At 42.3% G+C, this 22,122-nt stretch overlaps 1 protein-coding gene across 1 annotated transcript in view; it reads left to right on the plus strand.

Annotated features, from left to right (window-relative positions):
* ttc28 (tetratricopeptide repeat domain 28) overlaps window positions 1–22,122 on the plus strand; it is a 92,195-nt gene that overhangs the window by 35,016 nt on the left and 35,057 nt on the right. Inside the window, 1 exon segment of the mRNA XM_034547684.1 lies at window positions 15,729–15,876. Coding sequence (XP_034403575.1) covers window positions 15,729–15,876 — 148 coding nt within the window.

Raw genomic sequence — 22,122 nt, forward strand, 5'->3', positions numbered from 1 at the left:
TTGTGTGTGTGTGTGTGTGTGTGTGTTGTGTGTGTGTGTGTGTGTGTGTGTTCAGTGTGTTGTGTGTGTGTACAGTGTGTTGTGTGTGTGTGTGTGTGTGTGTGTGTGTACAGTGTGTTGTGTTGTGTGTGTGTGTACAGTGTGTAGTGTGTTATGTGTGTGTACAGTGTGTTGTGTGTGTGTGTGTGTGTACAGTGTGTGTGTGTGTGTACAGTGTGTTGTGTGTGTGTGTGTGTGTGTACAGTGTGTTGTGTGTGTGTGTACAGTGTGTTGTGTGTGTGTGTACAGTGTGTTGTGTGTGTGTGTGTACAGTGTGTTGTGTGTGTGTGTGTGTGTACAGTGTGTTGTGTGTGTGTGTGTGTGTGTACAGTATGTTGTGTGTGTGTGTACAGTGTGTTGTGTGTGTGTGTGCCGCTGCTCGCTGCATTCATGCTCCGGCTTAGCGAGGCAGTGGGGAGGTGCAAATGTCATGCTGTCTGAAAAAGCTAAAGCCAAATGACTGTGGAAAAGACTCCCGAGACCTGGAGGAGGAGGGGGAGGAGGGGGAGGAGGAAGAGGAGGAGTAGGAAGAGGAAGAGGAGGAGGAGGAGTAGGAAGAGGAAGAGGAGGAGGAAGAGGGGGAAGAGGAGGAGGGGAAGAGGAAGAGGAGGAGGAGAAGAAGGAGGAGGAGGAAGCCACATGTGGATGTGGAAAACATCACAAATATCATTTTACAATGAGTGCTGGATACCACTTTCTACACACACACACACACACACACACACACACACACACCATCTATCGCCTATAATCACATTCCACAGCGTTCCTTCTGCTCAATCGATTGGTAATTGACAGACAACGGCTGTGACATCACAGTTCTCTGGCCGGCTGGTCCAGAAGCCTGAAGGCCGATGAGCCCCGATGAGGAGGAGGAGGAGGAGGAGGAAGAGGAGGAGGAGGAGGAGGAGGAGGAGGAAGGGAGGTGCACCGACTCTGGAAGTGAATCGCCCCGTGGGACCGGTGTCATTAATAATTATTATGTGTGACAGCGTATTCGCAGCCACTCCTCAGATCTCCTGTGCAACAACGCAGCTTTTAATTACCAGTCTTCTTCTCTTCTTCTTGTCTTCTCCTCTTCTCCTCTTCTTCTTCTTCTCCTCTTCTTCTTCTTCTCCTCTTCTTCTTGTCTTCTCCTCTTCTTCTTCTTCTCCTCTTCTTCTCTTCTTCTTGTCTTCTCCTCTTCTCCTCTTCTTCTTCTTCTCCTCTTCTTCTTCTTCTCCTCTTCTTCTTGTCTTCTCCTCTTCTTCTTCTTCTCCTCTTCTTCTCTTCTTCTTGTCTTCTCCTCTTCTCCTCTTCTTCTTCTTCTCCTCTTCTTCTTCTTCTCCTCTTCTTCTCTTCTTCTTGTCTTCTCCTCTTCTCCTCTTCTTCTTCTTCTCCTCTTCTTCTTCTTCTCCTCTTCTTCTCTTCTTCTTGTCTTCTCCTCTTCTTCTTCTTCTTCTATTCTCTTCTTCTTCTCTTCTCTTCTTCTTGTCTTCTCCTCTTCTTCTTCTTCTCTTCTCTTCTCTTCTCTTCATCTTCGGCGTCTTCCTTTTCTTTTTGCTCTCCAGCTTCTTCGCTTGTCATTCTTGTTTTTTTATTTTTTTTATCTTCGGGTAAATTATCTATCCGATCACGTAGATTTTCAGTTTAAACTTTCATGCATATATATGCAAATCAATATTCAAGGCTTCTCCATTTTAAATATCTCTGAATCAAGAACCTCCGGTACTTTGATCAAGGAGCTCGTTAAGAATGAAAAAGTGAGACGGTTTCACCTGTCATGACGAAGTGTCAGGTGCATTTAATCCATATTTCATATCTTCTGCTTTCCGGCTCATTTTCAGGGTTAACGTCTATATTCTGACCTAATTTAAATAAAATAAAGACATTAATTTGATGTAAATCTGATTTAAAAAAAGACGTCGGTTTTCAGTTCAAATGGAGGAAAACGTGTAAATATTAAAGCTCAATAAATACACAGCTTAATAACAGCAAATCCTCCAGTGAAAAGCGAGTATTGATGGCAGGAACATAACGACGCCTGTAAGTGCATGAAAACCCTTTTCAAGAGGAACGGCTTTCTTTTCCTAATTTTCCTTCTTTATTTGCCAAAGTGGTTGAGAAATCCAAATTGCATTTCTCTCGCTTTTGGAAAAATAAATGAAGTAGCGCAAGAATTATGTGATCAAAAGGATGTTTTGACATTTCTTGTGCTCCTTTAAAAAGCGACGTATACTTAAGCAATAAGTACTGTACCGTCAATAACGTCTTTTATAACACGGTTGCCTGCGACATTATGAATAGTAAGTAAATATTAAGCTGCCTTTCAGCACAAAATAGTTGTAGCCACCAAAATGTTGTGTATCGCATTTCAGTAGCCGAGAGAAAATAGTCCCTGTATGTGTGTGTGTGTGTGTGGGGGGGGGCTGTTGCTAAGCAACAGACAAACAGCATCGGGAACATCATGTTTGTTAGCCTAGCATCACGTTTGTTAGCCTAGCTAGATGTCACTCATTCACATTGCTCATTTTTATAAACGTTGCCATTAAAATAAACAAAAATGACAATGGGACACTTTCAACCAATCAGAAAGCTTTATTCCGTCCACCCGTGTTTTAATGTAAGTGAATGGCAGAACTGTGAGTACGACAGGCTCCATGGCGATCAATGTGCTCCCACCGCCGCTGTATTGCAATTATTATTGAATAAACAAATACCGGAGAGACATGACAGGAAACGTGACAGAAATGGAGAGTTATTGGAGGAGGATGCGTAATGTGCAATTAACCAAATCAATGTGTGATGTACCAGAGTGCAGAGCCTTTAAAAGTGAAATTAATTAATGAACAGAGTCATTAAATCTGCTTTTGCTGTTTCGCCATCAAAACAGAAAATCCTTTTGCACACTTTTTTTTTTTTTTTTTTGCAACTTCGTGGAATTTAGAAATCGGTGTTGTTGCTTTTTATTAAAAGTTCAAAGAGCTTTGGACGGAGACGGAAAAAGAACGTGTGAAGAAAAAGAAAAGGAGTCAGATGTCAAAGGAGGAAAAAGGCTTCGAGAATCGACTCCCGGCTCGTCAGAGACTCCGAGCTGACGGCTGCAGAGAGATCGACACCTTTTTAAAACGCCATCAAATCCCTCAATAACCAGCTCAACCTCAACCTCAACCTCAACCTCACAGCCTTAATGTGTCATCGAATCACCAAAGACAACTGTCATCACGTCATATCAAGCTTTCTAGTTTTAGCCTGAGCAACTGACCACCAGGGGGCGACTCCTCTGGTTGTATAGAAGTATATGCTTCATGTGTTAAAGCTGCATTCTCTCTACTGACCACCAGGGGGCGACTCCTCTGGTTGTATAGAAGTCTATGCTTCATGTGTTAAAGCTGAATTCTCTCTCCTGACCACCAGGGGGCGACTCCTCTGGTTGTATAGAAGTCTATGCTTCATGTTTTAAAGCTGCATTCTCTCTCCTGACCACCAGGGGGCGACTCCTCTGGTTGTATAGAAGTCTATGCTTCATGTGTTAAAGCTGAATTCTCTCTCCTGACCACCAGGGGGCGACTCCTCTGGTTGTATAGAAGTCTATGCTTCATGTTTTAAAGCTGCATTCTCTCTCCTGACCACCAGGGGGCGACTCCTCTGGTTGTATAGAAGTCTATGCTTCATGTGTTAAAGCTGCATTCTCTCTCCTGACCACCAGAGGGCGACTCCTCTGGTTGTATAGAAGTCTATGCTTCATGTGTTAAAGCTGCATTCTCTCTCCTGACCACCAGGGGGCGACTCCTCTGGTTGTATAGAAGTCTATGCTTCATGTGTTAAAGCTGCATTCTCTCTCCTGACCACCAGGGGGCGACTCCTCTGGTTGTATAGAAGTCTATATAAATGACTCTACTTCTCTTGATTTATTCTCTCAGTAAACATTGTAAACATTAGTTTTTGGTCTCAATCTCTAGTTTCAAGTCTTCTTCAATACAGCGTGATGTTCATTTAGTAAATTATGGTCATTTAGAGTCAAACAGACCATAAACCAGCGGATGCACATATGTACACAAACACACTGGGAGTCTGTTTATTTGCTGGGAAGTGCAATGTGTTGTGGATTAATGACCGAATGCTCTTTGCTGAGCGTCTGAATCATCTCAACCTGTGAGGCTGTGAACCAGAGAGACGCTCTAATTAGCTTTTGTAGGGAATCATTAGGAGTCTGTTGTCTGGGAACCACATGATGCGTCTTCCCCAGAGGAATCACCGACTCTCTCTCTCTCTCTCTTTCCTGTCCTCCACCTCTCCTCATCTCTCCCCGGATGATTCGGCTCTAATTAAGACGAGGAAGAGGTGGAGGATGAAGAGTAGGAGGAAGAAGAGGGTGTTGACCCTGCTTTCAGTTTGGGGCGTCGAAAGTGTACAAAAATAAATAAAAGTAGGAGACGTAGAAGTAAAGGACACTGAACGGAGCCTTGAGGGAAAAGATGAGGAAAGGACTTTAATGAAAATAAATTAAGTTTTGGCCAAAATATGATTTATTTTTTTCTCCCTCGATACTTCGGGACACGGACGTTTTTATTGCGATCCATATTGTCTTAGTGCAGACAGGCAAAAGAACCCGATTACTGTCGTAGAATCAACCCGCACTGTCGTCTCTTCAGAGGTTATACTTTTATTGTCATAATCGTCTTTTGATCTGATTCCACAGACGACCTTAAGCGTGGCAATGTCGATCTCGTGGTTGATTGTCCGATCCATCACTTATATTTCACCAACTATTGGATGGATTAGCATTGTACATGTGGTTCAGATATTCGTTGTTCCCAGAGGATGAACCCTACCGACTTTGGGGATCCCTTGACTCGTCCTCTATCGACAACATAAGGTTGACATTATTGTCTTTTAGTGAAAGATTTGAACAGCTATTGGATGGATTAGCATGGATATGTGGTTTAGATATTCGTTGTTCCCAGAGGATGAACCCTACCGACTTTGGGGATCCCTTGACTCGTCCTCTATCGACAACATAAGGTTGACATTATTGTCTTTTAGTGAAAGATTGTAACCACTATTGGATGGATTAGCATGGACATGTGGTTCAGATATTCGTTGTTCCCAGAGGATGAACCCTACCGACTTTGGGGATCCCTTGACTCGTCCTCTATCGCCAACACAAGGTTGCCACTTTTGGCTTTTAATGAAATACCTTAAAACCTATTTGACGGATCGCCGTACAGTTTCAATCATGGTTCCCAGAGGACTTCAGTTGATACAGAAATGGGGGGGGGGGGGGGGGGGGGGGAGCGCTTGGTTTGACGCGGTGGACCTCCCCGCTCACACGACCGGCGTCTAACGAGCGCACAGCATCGGCTCTCGTCAACGTTTTCTCCGGTGTGACCCTCACGATCAGATCTGCGCTCGTGTCCTCGTCGCGATGGACCCCCCCCCCCGTCCACCCTTCGCCTGCAGGTACGTGAGCTCCCCGAGGGTCAAAGGTCGCAGAGGCAATCAAACGCAGCACGGGGACACGCGCGCACACACACACACACACACACACAGCAGCGGGCCGTGCTGAGTGACAGTCTAATTACCTGGTGTAAGGGAACCGAACCCCTCTGCTGTACTGCAGTTAACAGGATCACAAGGCCACTTGTCCCCCCCCCCCCTTCTTCTTCTTCCCCATCTATGCATATTTTACATACGTAGTATCGAGAGAGGTGGGTTGGTCCAAAGATGGCTGATACGTGAACGGTCGAGGGAATGACTCGGGGGGGGGGGGGGGGGAAGGGGAAGGGGGGGTCCACAGATAACATGGAGCCGAGAGAGAGGAGGTGGGGAAAGGGAAAAGGGGAATTGCTTTTGGTCACTCAGGGAATAAACCTTGTGTGTGTGTGTGCCTGTGTGCCTGTGTGTGTGTGTGTGTGTGTGTGTGTGTGTGTGAGCGTGTGTGTGTGTGTGTGTGTGTGTGTGTGTGTGTGTGTGTGTGAGCGTGTGTGTGTGAGAAAATGCTTTCTTTAATTCAGAGCTCTCGGTTCGGAGTCTGCACACCGAGGATGTCTGACGTGACCCACTCGGGTTTTTTTTATCTACACTCACCTTCAGCCAGACCAAATGCACTTAATAATAATAATAACAACAATAACAATAATAGTAACAACAGGGTGAAAATATCACGGGGTTTAAAGGCCGGGGATCGGGCGGCGCGAGCAGCTGCAGTGAAGCGATGTTCTCTGGGCTCTGGGAGAGGAAGGCGTCGCCCTCCTGTTCGGCACATCGTGGGTTTGATCCCGTGACCCCGACCGGAAGAAGAGTCCACATTCGGCAGAGTGTCACCCCGACGACTGTTTGTATCCCCTGAGGGCGTGGACCACACAACATGTGTGTTATATATGTAGTTTTAATTGAATTTGGTCAAAGAATATTTAGCGAAATAGCTATCAGCCTGGTGACGGTAACACTTCATGCATATCATCATTAATAAATGTTCATTTTAATGGTGATTAAACTTTACTTAATAGTTAACAGAAAATGCTGTATTTTATGTTTTTTTTTTGTTGTTGTTGTTGTTGCACACATTAATACATTTGAAGTAGTATATATATTTATTTGATTACTAAATGATTTTTCTTAAACATCTGTATAGACTCCGCCCTCCCGACGGTTGAGAAGGTGTACGAAGCTGCGTTATTCTCCCAACCACCAGAGGGCGAGCACACTAAACTGTGAAGAATCAAAAGGACAACAAGTGTAACTCAGAGATGTGATCATAGACTGAAGGCGGAACCGGTAAATTAAACAAAAAACAACCTCCACAATGGCGAAGGCGGGTTTATAATCATCCGTAAACTCATATCTACTCATATAACTACTTTATTACCTTTTTATATACACCGAGTCGAGTAATAAACGCATTATAAAGAAACAAAAGGTGTAATATCCTGTAAACTATTTTGGCTGCTAAATATACGGTCGCGTGATCCGAGTTTATAAACTCGGAGGTGCACGACGGCTTCATCGCCACGGCGACTACGAACTGAGCTATTAAGCCCCGCCCCTCTCTCAGTTTAACGACCACTATTGGAGAGCTCGGCTCCGATCGGACGGACGGCGACGCCTAATCTGTTGGCTCCAGATGTGTTTTCTGTGGTCCCTGTAAAATAAAATATGACGCCCTTGAGGAGAGCACGCAGAAGAGTCCTGATGCACAAGGTTTTATTAATATATTTTGTCACGTGATTCAAGGCCTTGGATGCACCTCCACATCTTTATACGGCGGTCCCAGAGTTTACAGAAGCACGCGGCGGTGACGCCATCAGGCCCCCCAGCTGCTGGTGTAACGTCTTTATTGGTCCCAGTGGAAACCGTGGTTACGACCACTCCAACTCAATTATGGCGCCTTAGCCCCGAAAAGTCCCCCGTGAAACAATGATAAATATTCATGCAGATTAACCAGAGATCAGTTGGCACGTGTGTGTGTGTGTGTGTGTGTGTATATTAGAGGGTGACACGGAACAAAAACAACACCTGTCCGGTCCCATTCTGTTCCTGTTTTAATTTTTATTAGATGTTCATATTTTGATAAAAAACAGACCTAGTTTTATTTTATTTATATTTCACCAAACGGCCTGCGCGGCTGTTTGTTTCCTGTTTGTGTGTTATGTGTTTCCTGTTTCCTATCTGTGTGTTATGTGTTTCCTGTTTCCTGTCTGTGTGTTATGTGTTTCCTGTTTCCTGTCTGTGTGTTATGTGTTTCCTGTTTGTGTGAGTGCATTTCCTGTTTGTGTGTTATGTGTTTCCTGTTTGTGTGTTATGTGTTTCCTATTTGTGTGTTATGTGTTTCCTGTTTCCTGTCTGTGTGTTATGTGTTTCCTGTTTCCTGTCTGTGTGTTATGTGTTGCCTGTCTGTGTGTTATGTGTTTCCTGTTTCCTGTCTGTGTGTTATGTGTTTCCTGTTTGTGTGTTATGTGTTTCCTGTTTCCTGTTTGTGTGTTATGTGTTTCCTGTTTCCTGTCTGTGTGTTATGTGTTTCCTGTTTGTGTGTTATGTGTTTCTTGTTTGTGTGTTATGTGTTTCCTGTTTCCTGTTTGTGTGTTATGTGTTTCCTGTTTCCTGTCTGTGTGTTATATGTTGCCTGTTTGTGTGTTATGTGTTTCTTGTTTGTGTGTTATGTGTTTCCTGTTTCCTGTTTGTGTGTTATGTGTTTCCTGTTTCCTGTCTGTGTGTTATATGTTGCCTGTTTGTGTGTTATGTGTTTCCTGTTTCCTGTTTGTGTGTTATGTGTTTCCTGTTTCCTGTCTGTGTGTTATGTGTTTCCTGTTTGTGTGTTATGTGTTTCCTGTTTGTGTGTTATGTGTTTCCTGTTTCCTGTTTGTGTGTTATGTGTTTCCTGTTTGTGTGTTATGTGTTTCCTGTTTCCTGTTTGTGTGTTATGTGTTTCCTGTTTCCTGTCTGTGTGTTATGTGTTGCCTGTTTGTGTGTTATGTGTTTCCTGTTTGTGTGTTATGTGTTTCCTGTTTCCTGTTTGTGTGTTATGTGTTTCCTGTTTGTGTGTTATGTGTTTCCTGTTTCCTGTCTGTGTGTTATGTGTTTCCTGTCTGTGTGTTATGTGTTTCCTGTTTGTGTGTTATGTGTTTCCTGTTTCCTGTTTGTGTGTTATGTGTTTCCTGTCTGTGTGTTATGTGTTTACTGTTTGTGTGTGAGTGCATTTCCTGTTTGTGTGTTATGTGTTTCCTGTCTGTGTGTTATGTGTTTCCTGTTTCCTGTCTGTGTGTTATGTGTTTCCTGTCTGTGTGTTATGTGTTTCCTGTTTGTGTGTTATGTGTTTCCTGTCTGTGTGTTATGTGTTTACTGTTTGTGTGTGAGTGCATTTCCTGTTTGTGTGTTATGTGTTTACTGTTTGTGTGTGAGTGCATTTCCTGTTTGTGTGTTATGCGTTTCCTGTTTGTGTGTGAGTGCATTTCCTGTTTGTGTGTGAGTGTGTTTCCTGTCTGTGTGTTATGTGTTTCCTGTTTGTGTGTTATGTGTTTCCTGTTTGTGTGTTATGTGTTTCCTGTTTCCTGTCTGTGTGTTATGTGTTTCCTGTTTGTGTGTTATGTGTTTCCTGTTTGTGTGTTATGTGTTTCCTGTCTGTGTGTTATGTGTTGCCTGTTTGTGTGTTATGTGTTTCCTGTTTGTGTGTTATGTGTTTCCTGTCTGTGTGTTATGTGTTTCCTGTTTGTGTGAGTGTGTTTCCTGTTTGTGTGAGTGCATTTCCTCTTTGTGTGTTATGTGTTTCCTGTTTGTGTGTTATGTGTTTCCTGTTTCCTGTCTGTGTGTTATGTGTTTCCTGTTTGTGTGTTATGTGTTTCCTGTTTGTGTGTTATGTGTTTCCTGTTTGTGTGTTATGTGTTTCCTGTCTGTGTGTTATGTGTTGCCTGTTTGTGTGTTATGTGTTTCCTGTTTGTGTGTTATGTGTTTCCTGTCTGTGTGTTATGTGTTGCCTGTTTGTGTGTTATGTGTTTCCTGTTTGTGTGTTATGTGTTTCCTGTCTGTGTGTTATGTGTTTCCTGTTTGTGTGAGTGTGTTTCCTGTTTGTGTGAGTGCATTTCCTCTTTGTGTGTTATGTGTTTCCTGTCTGTGTGTTATGTGTTTCCTGTCTGTGTGTTATGTGTTTCCTGTCTGTGTGTTATGTGTTTCCTGTCTGTGTGTTATGTGTTTCCTGTTTGTGTGTTATGTGTTTCCTGTCTGTGTGTTATGTGTTTCCTGTCTGTGTGTTATGTGTTTCCTGTCTGTGTGTTATGTGTTTCCTGTCTGTGTGTTATGTGTTTCCTGTCTGTGTGTTATGTTTCCTGTTTGTGTGTTAGGAGTGGAGGTCACTGGAGGTCCTCCGGTTTGAATCCACCACGTCTTCATCGTACTTCACCCCGTTGTTAATAATAATAATAATTCCACAGAGAGTTATTTTTTAACGACTCCCTCAGACCCTAAATAATGATCTCACTCTCGGAGGTTCATGACTCACAACTCACACAGCACGGCGCCGCCTCGCCTGCTGGGGGGCGAGCGGGGCATCGGCTTGATGGACCCTTTGGTTCCGTTCCAGACGTTTTCCAGGTGATAGAAGAGCCTCTTCGTCCACTGGTCTGAGGTCTGCGTTAGCTGTGTATGTGACGGGGACACGGAGTAACGCTATTGATTCTGGGAGTGCAGTTAGTGGCAGTGTGGGCTCCGTGGTAGCGTAGCGTAGCATCAGTTAATCTTATAACTGATGCAAAACCACTAAACTAAGACGAACCTCAGAGACCCTTTAATCACAACACTACTCGATGTTTTCAGGCTCCTCCTCTCTGGGACCAGGAGGTAGAGCCTCCTGACACACCTGGCAGGAGGCTCTACCTCCTGCCAGGTGTGTCAGGAGGCTCTACCTCCTTCCTCTCGGCCTCCTCCATCTCCTTAACGAAATCCCTCGAGGGCCACGTTTCCTTCTCCCACGTTTCCGTCGACGTTTAAAACCCTGTTCAGCCGACGAGAAAATAAGGTTCAATCCACTTTGTGTCCGGATGAAAATGAGAGTGAAGGTGTGTGTTTTTGAGGCAGATTGTCTGATTCGCAACGACATCAATCTCCATCACGTCTGGTTTAAGTGATCCTCTCCCTCTCTCTCTTCCTCCCTCTCTCTCTCTCTCCACTTGTGTTGCCATCTGTTCTCTATTAACGTGAGTTACGAGCAGTAATTGAAGCATCTGTTCCTCCGGTGTGCACTTTGCTCTGACACTCCAGAGCACATTACACCTCTCTCGCTCTCTCCTTCATTTTGTTTTCGCCCGTTTGATTTGGTTTTCTCTCGGATGAACACGCCCCCTTTTGAACCGACGCTCCGTGGTTTGGTAGGAAAAGTTCGTACCGGCATGTCGTGTTCCCCAGAGGATGAATCGGCCTGACTTTGGTGATCCCGTGTCGAGTTCCCCCTCGAAGCCAATAAGATTCTTCCGAAACAAAACGTTTTGTGACACTCACGCGTGCTTGAGACGATCTTCAAGGATAAACTTCACTTTTAAGGTTTTTTTTGAAGCGTAAACGCAAATCACCCAGAAGTTTAAAAAAAGAAAAGCAAAAGAAGCTCCACGAGGCTACAAAGGAAGCGGCGCGCGGTCGCGTGAGCACAAAGTAAACACTCGATGACGTCGCCTTCAAACACTCAGAAGCTTTCTGGTTGGTAACAACACGTTAAAATCTCTTGTGACAACCGCCGGCCTTATTTCAGGCATCTGACCAGAAACACTCATTTCTGGGTTTTAGGACATTCCTGCAGCGCTCTGACGCTTTCAATTCCCGTAATCTGCTGAGAGCATCAACACACCACTCTCTCTCTCTCTCTCTCTCTGTCTCTCTACCACTCTGTCACTCTGTGTCTCTGTCTTTTTGTCTCTCTGTCTGTTTGTCTCTTTGTCTCTCTGTCTCACTCTGTTTTGTTGTCTCTCTGTCTCTTTGTCTCTGTCTCACTCTGTCTGTTTTTTGTCTCTTTGTCTCTCTGTCTGTCTCTTTGTCTGTTTTTTGTCTCTTTGTCTCTTTGTCTCTCTGTCTGTCTTTGTCTGTTTTTTGTCTCTTTGTCTCTTTGTCTCTCTGTCTCTCTGTTTCTCTGTCTCTCTGTCTCTTTGTCTGTTTTTTGTCTCTCTGTTTCTCTGTTTCTGTCTATTTGTCTGTGTGTCTGTTTGTCTCTCTCTGTTTCTCTGTGTCTCTTTGTCTCTCTCTCCCTCTCCCTCTCTCTCTCCCTCTCCCTCTCTCTCTCTCTCTCTCTCTCTCTCTCTCTCTCTCCGTCAACATCCGTTAGTGATGTCACAGTCTGATCAGATAATCAATGAGAGATAATCTCTCAGATCAATGACGAGCTGCGAATGTATTTTAGGTATTTCATAACTTCTTGTGTCGCTGCTCAATAAATGTGTTTACATACCAGAATAATACAGCGATGTTGATTCCTCTCCTATCAAAACATCCCGAGGAGAGCTGCAGATTCAACTGATAACTCCCTCGCTGTACGCACTGCCACTTTAATTAATTATTATTATGAACACATTGATTACGGTCCTTTTTAAAGTAGACCTTTAATGTAGTTTGAGCCCCAGGAGCTCCCAGGGTGCTCATGCTGTCTATGAACACGTCGATAAATACACACACATATGTAAGTACTGTAGCTGCACACACACACACACACACAGCCTTTTATCGATCACTTCACCGTAACTGACGCGCACCTGTCAGCTGATGTCTGAGCGCTCGACTGGGAATCAGTGAGAAATATCTGCCAACGAGCCGCTTTGTGAAGAAGACTCTGTGTAATCTGACGCTGAGAGGCAGACGTGTGTGTGTTCCCGTGTGTGTGTTCCCATGTGTGTGTGTGTGTGTCTGGACTGTGTACCCCCTGTATGTGCTTACCAGGCAGCGTAGCCAGACTGAGCTAATAGGCCGGATGTTGGTGAGCAGGAGGCTGGAGGTTTCCTGCTGTCACTTTCTGTCTGGCTCTTGCATGCTTACTCTGAGACACACACACACACACACACACACACATACACACACACATAGTCGTACCTATTGTGCCAGGCGTTCACTCAAACGCACTCATGCAGAGATAATATCCACCTCGCTGATGATTCTAACGTCTCCTCCTCCGCTGCAATCACCTCTCGTCTCACTGAAAACGATCCTCAGCCAATCAAAAGTAATCAAAAGCAATCAAAGATACGACGTGAACGACCTGAAAGAGAAACAGCAGCCAAGTCGGTGTGAAGGCGACAGCTTCGCTGGAGGAGAGGGAGGTCGTCCATATGTCGCCCCCGTCATCCAGCCTGGACGGGGGTCAGAGGGCAGGCTGCCGTCTCGCTCTCCTCGGCGGGGCGGCGCTTGGCATCGGCAACACGACAGCCGCCGCCCCGTTCCTGCTTCTTCTAGTCGAGCAGAAGGTGGTGTTGTCTCCGTTTTAGGGGGAACTCGGCTGCTGTTGCACGTCTGAGTTTGCGTACAGATACAAACACATTTCACCTACTACGCCGGTCCAGGTGCTCCTCAAGGTGCCCCTCCCTCATATATTTATGCTTGTTGAGGTTGCTATTTATATATTTATGCTAGTAGAGGTTGCTATTTATGTATTTATGCTAGTAGAGGTTGCTATTTATGTAGTTATGCTCGTTGAGGTTGCTATTTATGTATTTATGGTCTTTGAGGTTGTTATTTATGTATTTATGCTTGTAGGCTAGAGGTTGCTATTAATATATTTATGCTAGTAGAGGTTGCTATATGTATTTACGCTTGTTGAGGTTGCTATTTCTGTATTTGTGCTAGTAGAGGTTGCTATTTATGTAGTTATGCTCGTTGAGGTTGCTGTTTATATTTTTACGCTTGTTGCGGTTGCTATTTATGTATTTATGCTAGTAGAGGTTGCTATTTATATATTTATGCTAGTAGAGGTTGCTATTTATGTAGTTATGCTCGTTGAGGTTGCTATTTATATATTTATGCTAGTAGAGGTTGCTAGTAATGTATTTACGCTTGTTGAGGTTGCTGTTTATATATTTACACTCGTTGTGGTTACTATTTATGTATTTATGCTCGTTGAGGTTGCTATTTATGTATTTATGCTTGTTGAGGTTGCTATTTATGTATTTACGCTAGTAGAGGTTGCTATTTATGTATTTATGCTTGTTGAGGTTGCTATTTCTGTATTTGTGCTAGTAGAGGTTGCTATTTATGTAGTTATGCTCGTTGAGGTTGCTATTTATGTATTTATGCTCTTTGAGGTTGTTATTTATGTATTTATGCTCGTAGGCTAGAGGTTGCTATTTCTGTATTTATGCTAGTAGAGGTTGCTATTTATATATTTATGCTAGTAGAGGTTGCTATTTATGTAGTTATGCTCGTTGAGGTTGCTATTTATGTATTTATGCTCGTAGGCTAGAGGTTGCTATTTATATATTTATGCTAGTAGAGGTTGCTATAGGTATTTACGCTTGTTGAGGTTGCTATTTCTGTATTTGTGCTAATAGAGGTTGCTATTTATGTAGTTAAGCTCGTTGAGGTTGCTATTTATGTATTTATGCTCTTTGAGGTTGCTATTTATGCTTGTAGGCTAGAGGTTGCTATTTATATATTTATGCTAGTAGAGGTTGCTATTTATGTAGTTATGCTCGTTGAGGTTGCTATTTATATATTTATGCTAGTAGAGGTTGCTATTTATGTATTTACGCTTGTTGAGGTTGCTGTTTATATATTTACACTTGTTGCGGTTGCTATTTATGTATTTATGCTAGTAGAGGTTGCTATTTATGTATTTATGCTAGTAGAGGTTGCTATTTATATATTTATGCTAGTAGAGGTTGCTAGTTATGTATTTACTCTTGATGAGGTTGCTGTTTATATATTTACACTCGTTGTGGTTACTATTTATGTATTTACGCTTGTTGACAAAGTTACAGTGTTCTGTGCGATCCAATCTTCTGCCTCGTATTCATAGCCAGCGAGAGTCAGAACCACCAATGCAACCAACATAAGGTCAATAATTGAAAATGATGACATCGTTTTAAGGGATACGACCCCAGCTGTAATTACCAACCATTTATCCCACTTTGTGTTTAATCAGCGGTGTATGAAGCGACAGCGCGTCCCGTTCACGTTCCGCTCCCCACGCCAACACATCGACCGGAGGCCTCGCGCATTAGATTAGTCGCGACCCCTTTGGCTCCATTCGTTTCAATGAAGCCGTCCGAAGACGAGGAGAAGGACAAAGACGGGCAGAGGAGTGGCAGCCGGGACAGGAGCTGCCATGTAATCCAATTCCTCCCCTCTTTGTCTCTATTCATTCGCTGTCGTGACACATTACGTTTAAATGGGAGGCGAGAGGGCAGGATGATGAATGGGAGAGGGAATGAGGGGGGGAGAGAGAGAGAGAGAGAGAGACAATTAAGTTACAGTCTGGTCGCCGTTTGTGTCCTCGTGAATTTCGTGTCATGATTCATCGTTTTAATGTTGCTGTGAAATGCACAAGGGCTCCTCGTGAAGTGAAGAGAGAGTGTGTGTGTGTGTGTGTGTGTGTGCGTGTGCACGCTGGATCGGGGCTGTGCAGGTTGGACTGGAGTCCCAGAAACGGAAGTCGGATGGTCTTTGAGAGGGATTCCCATTTGATTGGACCGCTAACGAGTGTGAGGGCTGAATGGTTGATTGATTGATTGATTGATTGATTGATTGATGGATGGTTGTCATTGACTCTTTGGTTGGCACCATCTTACATAAACACACGCCTTATGTCGTTTCATAGGACGAAAAGATAATTGTTTTTTGATCTAAAAATATAAAGAAAATAAAAAATGTTTTAAAACTTTCTGTTTCATACTTTGTACTTTTCGGATTTTATTTAACATTACATTAATTACCATCAACAAATACGTTGTGATGTTATTATAATATTAACTTTATTGATCCCCAGGGAAGTTCACAATGCGACACTGGTTCTACTATAAGTGCAGTTTGAAGTAATTTGACTTTACATTGCATTGATTCACAGGCGTTCATGATCCCCAGAGGATGAATCACGCAGACTCAAATCTAAGATGGCGACCCAAACGGAAAAAAACGGCCACCTTTTCTGCGATTATGTCAAAAAAAAAAAAAAGCCTGTAATTACATCATCATATTATCAAGAAAATAAAAGCCTGAAATAACCCTCTGCACTGTTTCTTCACCTGCAGGCCTACTTCCGTCAGGGGGTCGCCCTGCAGTACCTGGGCCGGCATGCCGACGCTCTGGCGGCCTTCGCCTCCGGCCTCGCTCAGGACCCCAAGAGCCTCCAGCTGCTTGTCGGCATGGTGGAGGCCGCCATGAAATCGCCCCTCAGAGGTACTTTCTGCTTCTTTTTTTTTCCTGGACCACCACAGATTCACACGTTTTATTTGTTTCGCTCCTCGAGCAGAACTTTATGTTGCAGGAGAGCACATCAAGTTTCTTTTGTTCTGTTATTCAGTGGCTCTCCTCTGGGAATAATAATAACAAAAGGACCCCCCCCCCCCACCCCCCCCCAACCCCACCCCCCATCCCTCTGTAGATTCAGATCTCTCAAAGGAATGGATGCACATTTTGATGTTGACAAAAGAGACGCGTGAAAAGATAAAATAAATAAAACGAGCCAGACGGATGAAAATATAGAAAAGAGAAACTTGGAGGAGGTGAAATTGAAAACGGTGTCGGGGGGGATTGGACTCATCAGCACCCGGTCACATCCTCCAGAGGAGCGCCAGGTGAACCTGCTTCTGTGTCCCAGTGACGGAGACGACGTTAGTCTGTTCTCAGGTCAGCGGTACGGAAATAAGAACTAACGGGTTTCAGGTCCAGAGTTTATCTTGAATTCTGCCGGGAAGAGATGTTCAGATCCCGTTTTTTAATCCTACTGATACCTGAAGTTGTTTGCAGCGTTAAATATTTGCTTCCCAGTGATTGGACGGGAAGCACGGATCAGGTGGCGAGTAACACGTGGTGTTGTTGTTGTTGTTGTTGTTGTTTGTCTTGTATATGCAGCATATCCAAATTTCAGAGTTTTTCCTACTTAATTTACCATTTAAATCTCAGAGAATATCCAAGTTTTCTTTCTCATGAATTTGAGAGTTTTATTCTCGTTAAAAATATTTCCCCTTGGAAGTTTTTCTGTGTATATTACCTTCTTTGATAATGATGATTCCTAAAAGCCCTAATTATTGCACACAAAGACCAAGAAGAACATATCCAGACGTTTACCAAAACGTGCATTTTAAAATGTAATTACTTTGAGCTTGAGGAGCGCTAAGAGGCAGAAATACTCATTTAGTGGAGATACGACGAATGGTGGAGATTTTTGCAAATAATCTATTTTCTGACGAGGAGAATATAACGAGCTTAAAGTAAAGAGCAGAGGGCCGCGGGGCCGTCGCCACCTTGTTTGTTGCTTCTCGTGGAGCTTGTGATGAAATATTCACACGCTGCTGTAGATTCTCGTGTGCCATTGATCTGTGCATCCCACAGTTCCCAGTGCTCTTCAGTGTGCAGCTCCCAGCAGCTGGAGAAGATGAAGGCAGAGCGCACACAATCAAGGATGGAGCTGGCTCAGGATTATGTTGTTTTTACCCTTCAGCTGTATCGAAATGAGAGCACGGCTTCTTGGGAATCGCCGTCCGCTTGGCGAGCTGCAGCAGAATGTCAGCGCACGTGGACGTCCAGTCTCAGTGTTCACCATGTTTCCCTTTAAGGGGAACGTCACAGGGCGCGTTGAGCTCAGTGTTCACCATGTTTCCCTTTAAGGGGAACGTCACAGGGCGCGTTGAGCTCAGTGTTCACCATGTTTCCCTTAAAGGGGAACGTCACAGGGCGCGTTGAGCTCAGTGTTCACCATGTTTCCCTTTAAGGGGAACGTCACAGGGCGCGTTGAGCTCAGTGTTCACCATGTTTCCCTTTAAGGGGAACGTCACAGGGCGCGTTGAGCTCAGTGTTCACCATGTTTCCCTTTAAGGGAGCGTCACAGGGCGCGTTGAGCTGAGTGTTCACCATGTTTCCCTTTAAGGGAGCGTCACAGGGCGCGTTGAGCTCAGTGTTCACCATGTTTCCCTTTAAGGGGAACGTCACAGGGCACGTTGAGCTCAGTGTTCACCATGTTTCCCTTTAAGGGAGCGTCACAGGGCGCGTTGAGCTCAGTGTTCACCATGTTTCCCTTTAAGGGGAACGTCACAGGGCTCAGTGTTCACCATGTTTCCCTTTAAGGGGAACGTCACAGGGCGCGTTGAGCTCAGTGTTCACCATGTTTCCCTTTAAGGGAGCGTCACAGGGCGCGTTGAGCTCAGTGTCTAAACCTAACTAAGTTGTTGTGTTGCCTAAACTTAACTAAGTTGTTGTGTTGTCTAAACCTAACTAAGTGGTTGTGTTGCCTAAACCTAACTAAGTGGTTTTGTTGCCTAAACCTAACTAAGTGGTTGTGTTGCCTAAACCTGACTAAGTGGTTGTGTTGCCTCAACTTAACTAAGTGGTTTTGTTGCCTAAACCTAACTAAGTGGTTGTGTTGCCTAAACCTGACTAAGTGGTTTTGTTGCCTAAACCTAACTAAGTGGTTTTGTTGCCTAAACCTAACTAAGTGGTTTTGTTGCCTAAACCTAACTAAGTGGTTGTGTTGCCTCAACTTAACTAAGTGGTTGTGTTGCCTCAACCTAACTAAGTGGTTTTGTTGCCTAAACCTAACTAAGTGGTTGTGTTGCCTAAACCTGACTAAGTGGTTTTGTTGCCTAAACCTAACTAAGTGGTTTTGTTGCCTAAACCTAACTAAGTGGTTTTGTTGCCTAAACCTGACTAATTGGTTTTGTTGCCTAAACCTAACTAAGTGGTTTTGTTGCCTAAACCTAACTAAGTGGTTGTGTTGTTTAAACCTGACTAAGTGTTTTTGTTGCCTAAACCTAACTAAGTGGTTGTGTTGCCTAAACCTAACTAAGTGGTTGTTGTTGGTTTAAACCTAACTAAGTGGTTGTGTTGCCTAAACCTAACTAAGTGGTTGTGTTGCCTAAACCTAACTAAGTGGTTGTGTTGTTTAAACCTAACTAAGTGGTTGTGTTGCCTAAACCTAACTAAGTGGTTGTGTTGCCTAAACCTAACTAAGTGGTTGTGTTGCCTCAACTTAACTAAGTGGTTTTGTTGCCTAAACCTAACTAAGTGGTTGTGTTGCCTCAACTTAACTAAGTGGTTTTGTTGCCTAAACCTAACTAAGTGGTTGTGTTGCCTCAACTTAACTAAGTGGTTGCCTGAACCTACATTTATTTTTCAACACAACGTCGTGCCGAGAGACACAATAATTTGTGTCCTTTTACACAAAAAAACAATCGACTTAATTCCGATGACATTTTCCCAAACTGCCGTGAGCCGGAACTCCTGCAGGAGCGTCGCACCGCATCATCTGATGCACCGTGGGAGGTTGTTCTGCTGTCCGGGGGCTGCAAACCTCCCCCCAAAAAAATACAATCCATCTCCCATAAGCTTCAAAGCGAGCCTGAGAAGCATCAAGTGTTACCGGGAGTGTTCACGCTTGGAAGGGGCGACGCGCTGCAGTATTAACAGCATGCACTCGGGGCTCCTCGGGGGCCTCTGGCTCCTGGTGGGGCTGCTGATGCCTCTTTTTAGAGCATGATGTGCTGAGAGGTTGTTAGCAAGTAGAGGCAATCTTACCGATTCTCACCGGGGGGGGTTTACTAAGCCAGCCTCCAATTGGCAACGTTTATACAGCGCCACCTATTTATTTATTTTAGCTGCAGTTCATGTATGAAATAAGACGTGATGTCGGGATGTTTTTACCAAGTGTTTTCTGCTGAAGAACGTAAGTAATATTAGTAGAAGATAAGACCAAAGGACAACAAAAAATGACGTGATTGAATGAGTTATGAAACGTCAGTTGCATATATTTCCCTTTTTTAATAAAACAATGACATATATTTCCCTTTTTTCATCAACAATGACATATATTTCCCTTTTTTATAAAACAATGACATATATTTCCTTTTTTTTATCAAACAATGACATATATTCCCTTTTTTTTATCAAACAATGACATATATTCCCTTTTTTCATCAACAGTGGCATATATTTCCCCTTTTTGTCAAACAATGACATATATTTCCCTTTTTTATAAAACAATGACATATATTCCTTTTTTTATAAAACAATGACATTATATTTCCCTTTTTTTGTCAAACAATGACATATATTTCCTTTTTTTGTCAAACAATGACATATATTTCCTTTTTTTTATAAAACAATGACATATATTTCCTTTTTTTATCAAACAATGACATATATTTCCTTTTTTTATAAAACAATGACATATATTTCCTTTTTTTATCAAACAATGACATATATTTCCCTTTTTTCATCAACAGTGGCATATATTTCCCCTTTTTTGTCAAACAATGACATATATTTCCCTTTTTTATAAAACAATGACATATATTTCCTTTTTTGTCAAACAATGACATATTCCTTTTTTGTCAAAACAATGACATATATTTCCTTTATTTGTCAAACAATGACATATATTTCCTTTTTTTTGTCAAACAATGACATATATTTCCTTTTTTTGTCAAACAATGACATATATTTCCTTTTTTTTATCAAAAAAATGACATATATTTCCCTTTTTTTGTCAAACAATGACATATATTTCCCTTTTTTTATCAAACAATGACATATATTTCCCTTTTTTATAAAACAATGACATATATTTCCCTTTTTTTGTCAAACAATGACATATATTTCCCTTTTTTTGTCAAACAATGACATATATTTCCCTTTTTGTATAAAACAATGACATATATTTCCCTTTTTTATAAAACAATGACATATTTCCTTTTTTTTATCAAACAATGACATATATTTCCCTTTTTTTGTCAAACAATGACATATATTTCCCTTTATTTGTCAAACAATGACATATATTTCCTTTTTTTTTATCAAACAATGACATATATTTCCTTTTTTTTTGTCAACAATGACATATATTTCCTTTTTTTTTATCAAACAATGACATATATTTCCCTTTTTTTGTCAAACAATGACATATATTTCCCTTTATTTGTCAAACAATGACATATTTCCTTTTTTTTTGTCAACAATGACATATATTTCCCTTTTTTTGTCAAACAGTGACATATATTTCCCTTTTTTTGTCAAACAATGAATATACAAGTATTTCCCTTTATTGTCTGTGTTGATGTATTTAGAGTCTGTTAAACTGGAATAATGCTTAATAATTAAAACCGTAGTTATTTCTATGCTTTGGTGACGTAATCCGACCGTTGAATGCTCAAAGAAGGACGAGGATCCTCCAGAATGGCCCCCGTAGACGGCTGGAGGGCCCCCGTCTGACTGGGCCTCGTGAAGCCTGAGTGGCTCTGTGGTCAAGCGGGTTGACTCTGAGCGGGTCTGATATCTGACAGGTTGTGGGTCAGCAGGATGCTGCAGCAGCACAGCAGAGGGCGCGGAGGCAATAAAGGGACGTTTAATTTCTGATTTTTGGTGGCTGATGATATGTAACACACACACACACACACACACACACACACACACACACACAGCGTGGTGTTCACACCGGGTCACGTACCTGTGCCGGGGTTCTTCTTGTAGACGAGAGTTTTTAATTAAATTATTGTGAACAATTTGCAATTAAAAAAAAAGAAAAGCTTTTAGCTCCAAATAGCAATAACACAACAAAAGTGGTGTTAATTATTGATACATAATGAACCATTATCTCACAGCCACAGCTTCTTTTGTCAAAAACACACTTCATTTGTGTGTAAGTGTGTTATTTTGTGTGTCTGCTATCTGAGATCTCTCCCTTGAGTTTGATAGTTGGTATTGAATATTTTTTATTTGACATTTTAGCTCCAGAAATTGTTGAGTTTGGTTCCCGTGGTTACATGTAGGACATAAATGAGGGTTTATGTTAAAAGTCCTTGTAATTTGTGTCAGTCAACAGGTAATAGGGCCCTTAAAATATGATTATTGTGATTATTTTGTGTTAATTAGACGATATAAGTGTTGATAATACCGTCATAAACACTTGTTAGGTTACAATACAGTTAGAAGCACAAACTTGTTAACGATGTATTAAGACGCTTTAATAAAAGCCTTTTGATTTTCTTACAATTATTTCTGTAAGCATTGAATCACATTTATCGAGTTAAATAACTTATATCATTGTTAAATCTTTACTAATCTTCTTTATTCTTGCTTTATTCAGATTAATACCGACTTAATTATGCATTAATTTGCAGATGACTATCATTTACAGGTTATTAACAGGCAATGTTGCTTTTTGCAGCTACCAGATATCATACTTATAATAAATAATACATACTTTATACTTAATAGCAGCTTTCAGGAGTGTGCATTATATGTTGTTAGGATTGATACAATGTTATTAAATAATTGCATATTAATTACATTTATTACACATTATAACGACTTATAAGGGTCTTAACACCTATTACCTCTTCTGGGCATGCCCTAAGAGAACAGAGTGTTTATGAGATTATTAAATTAAAGTAACATGGAGGGACAGTTGAACCCAGTGAAGACGTGCCCATG

Source organism: Cyclopterus lumpus, chromosome 12 (assembly GCF_009769545.1).
Source record: "Cyclopterus lumpus isolate fCycLum1 chromosome 12, fCycLum1.pri, whole genome shotgun sequence".
NCBI lineage: Eukaryota > Metazoa > Chordata > Actinopteri > Perciformes > Cyclopteridae > Cyclopterus > Cyclopterus lumpus.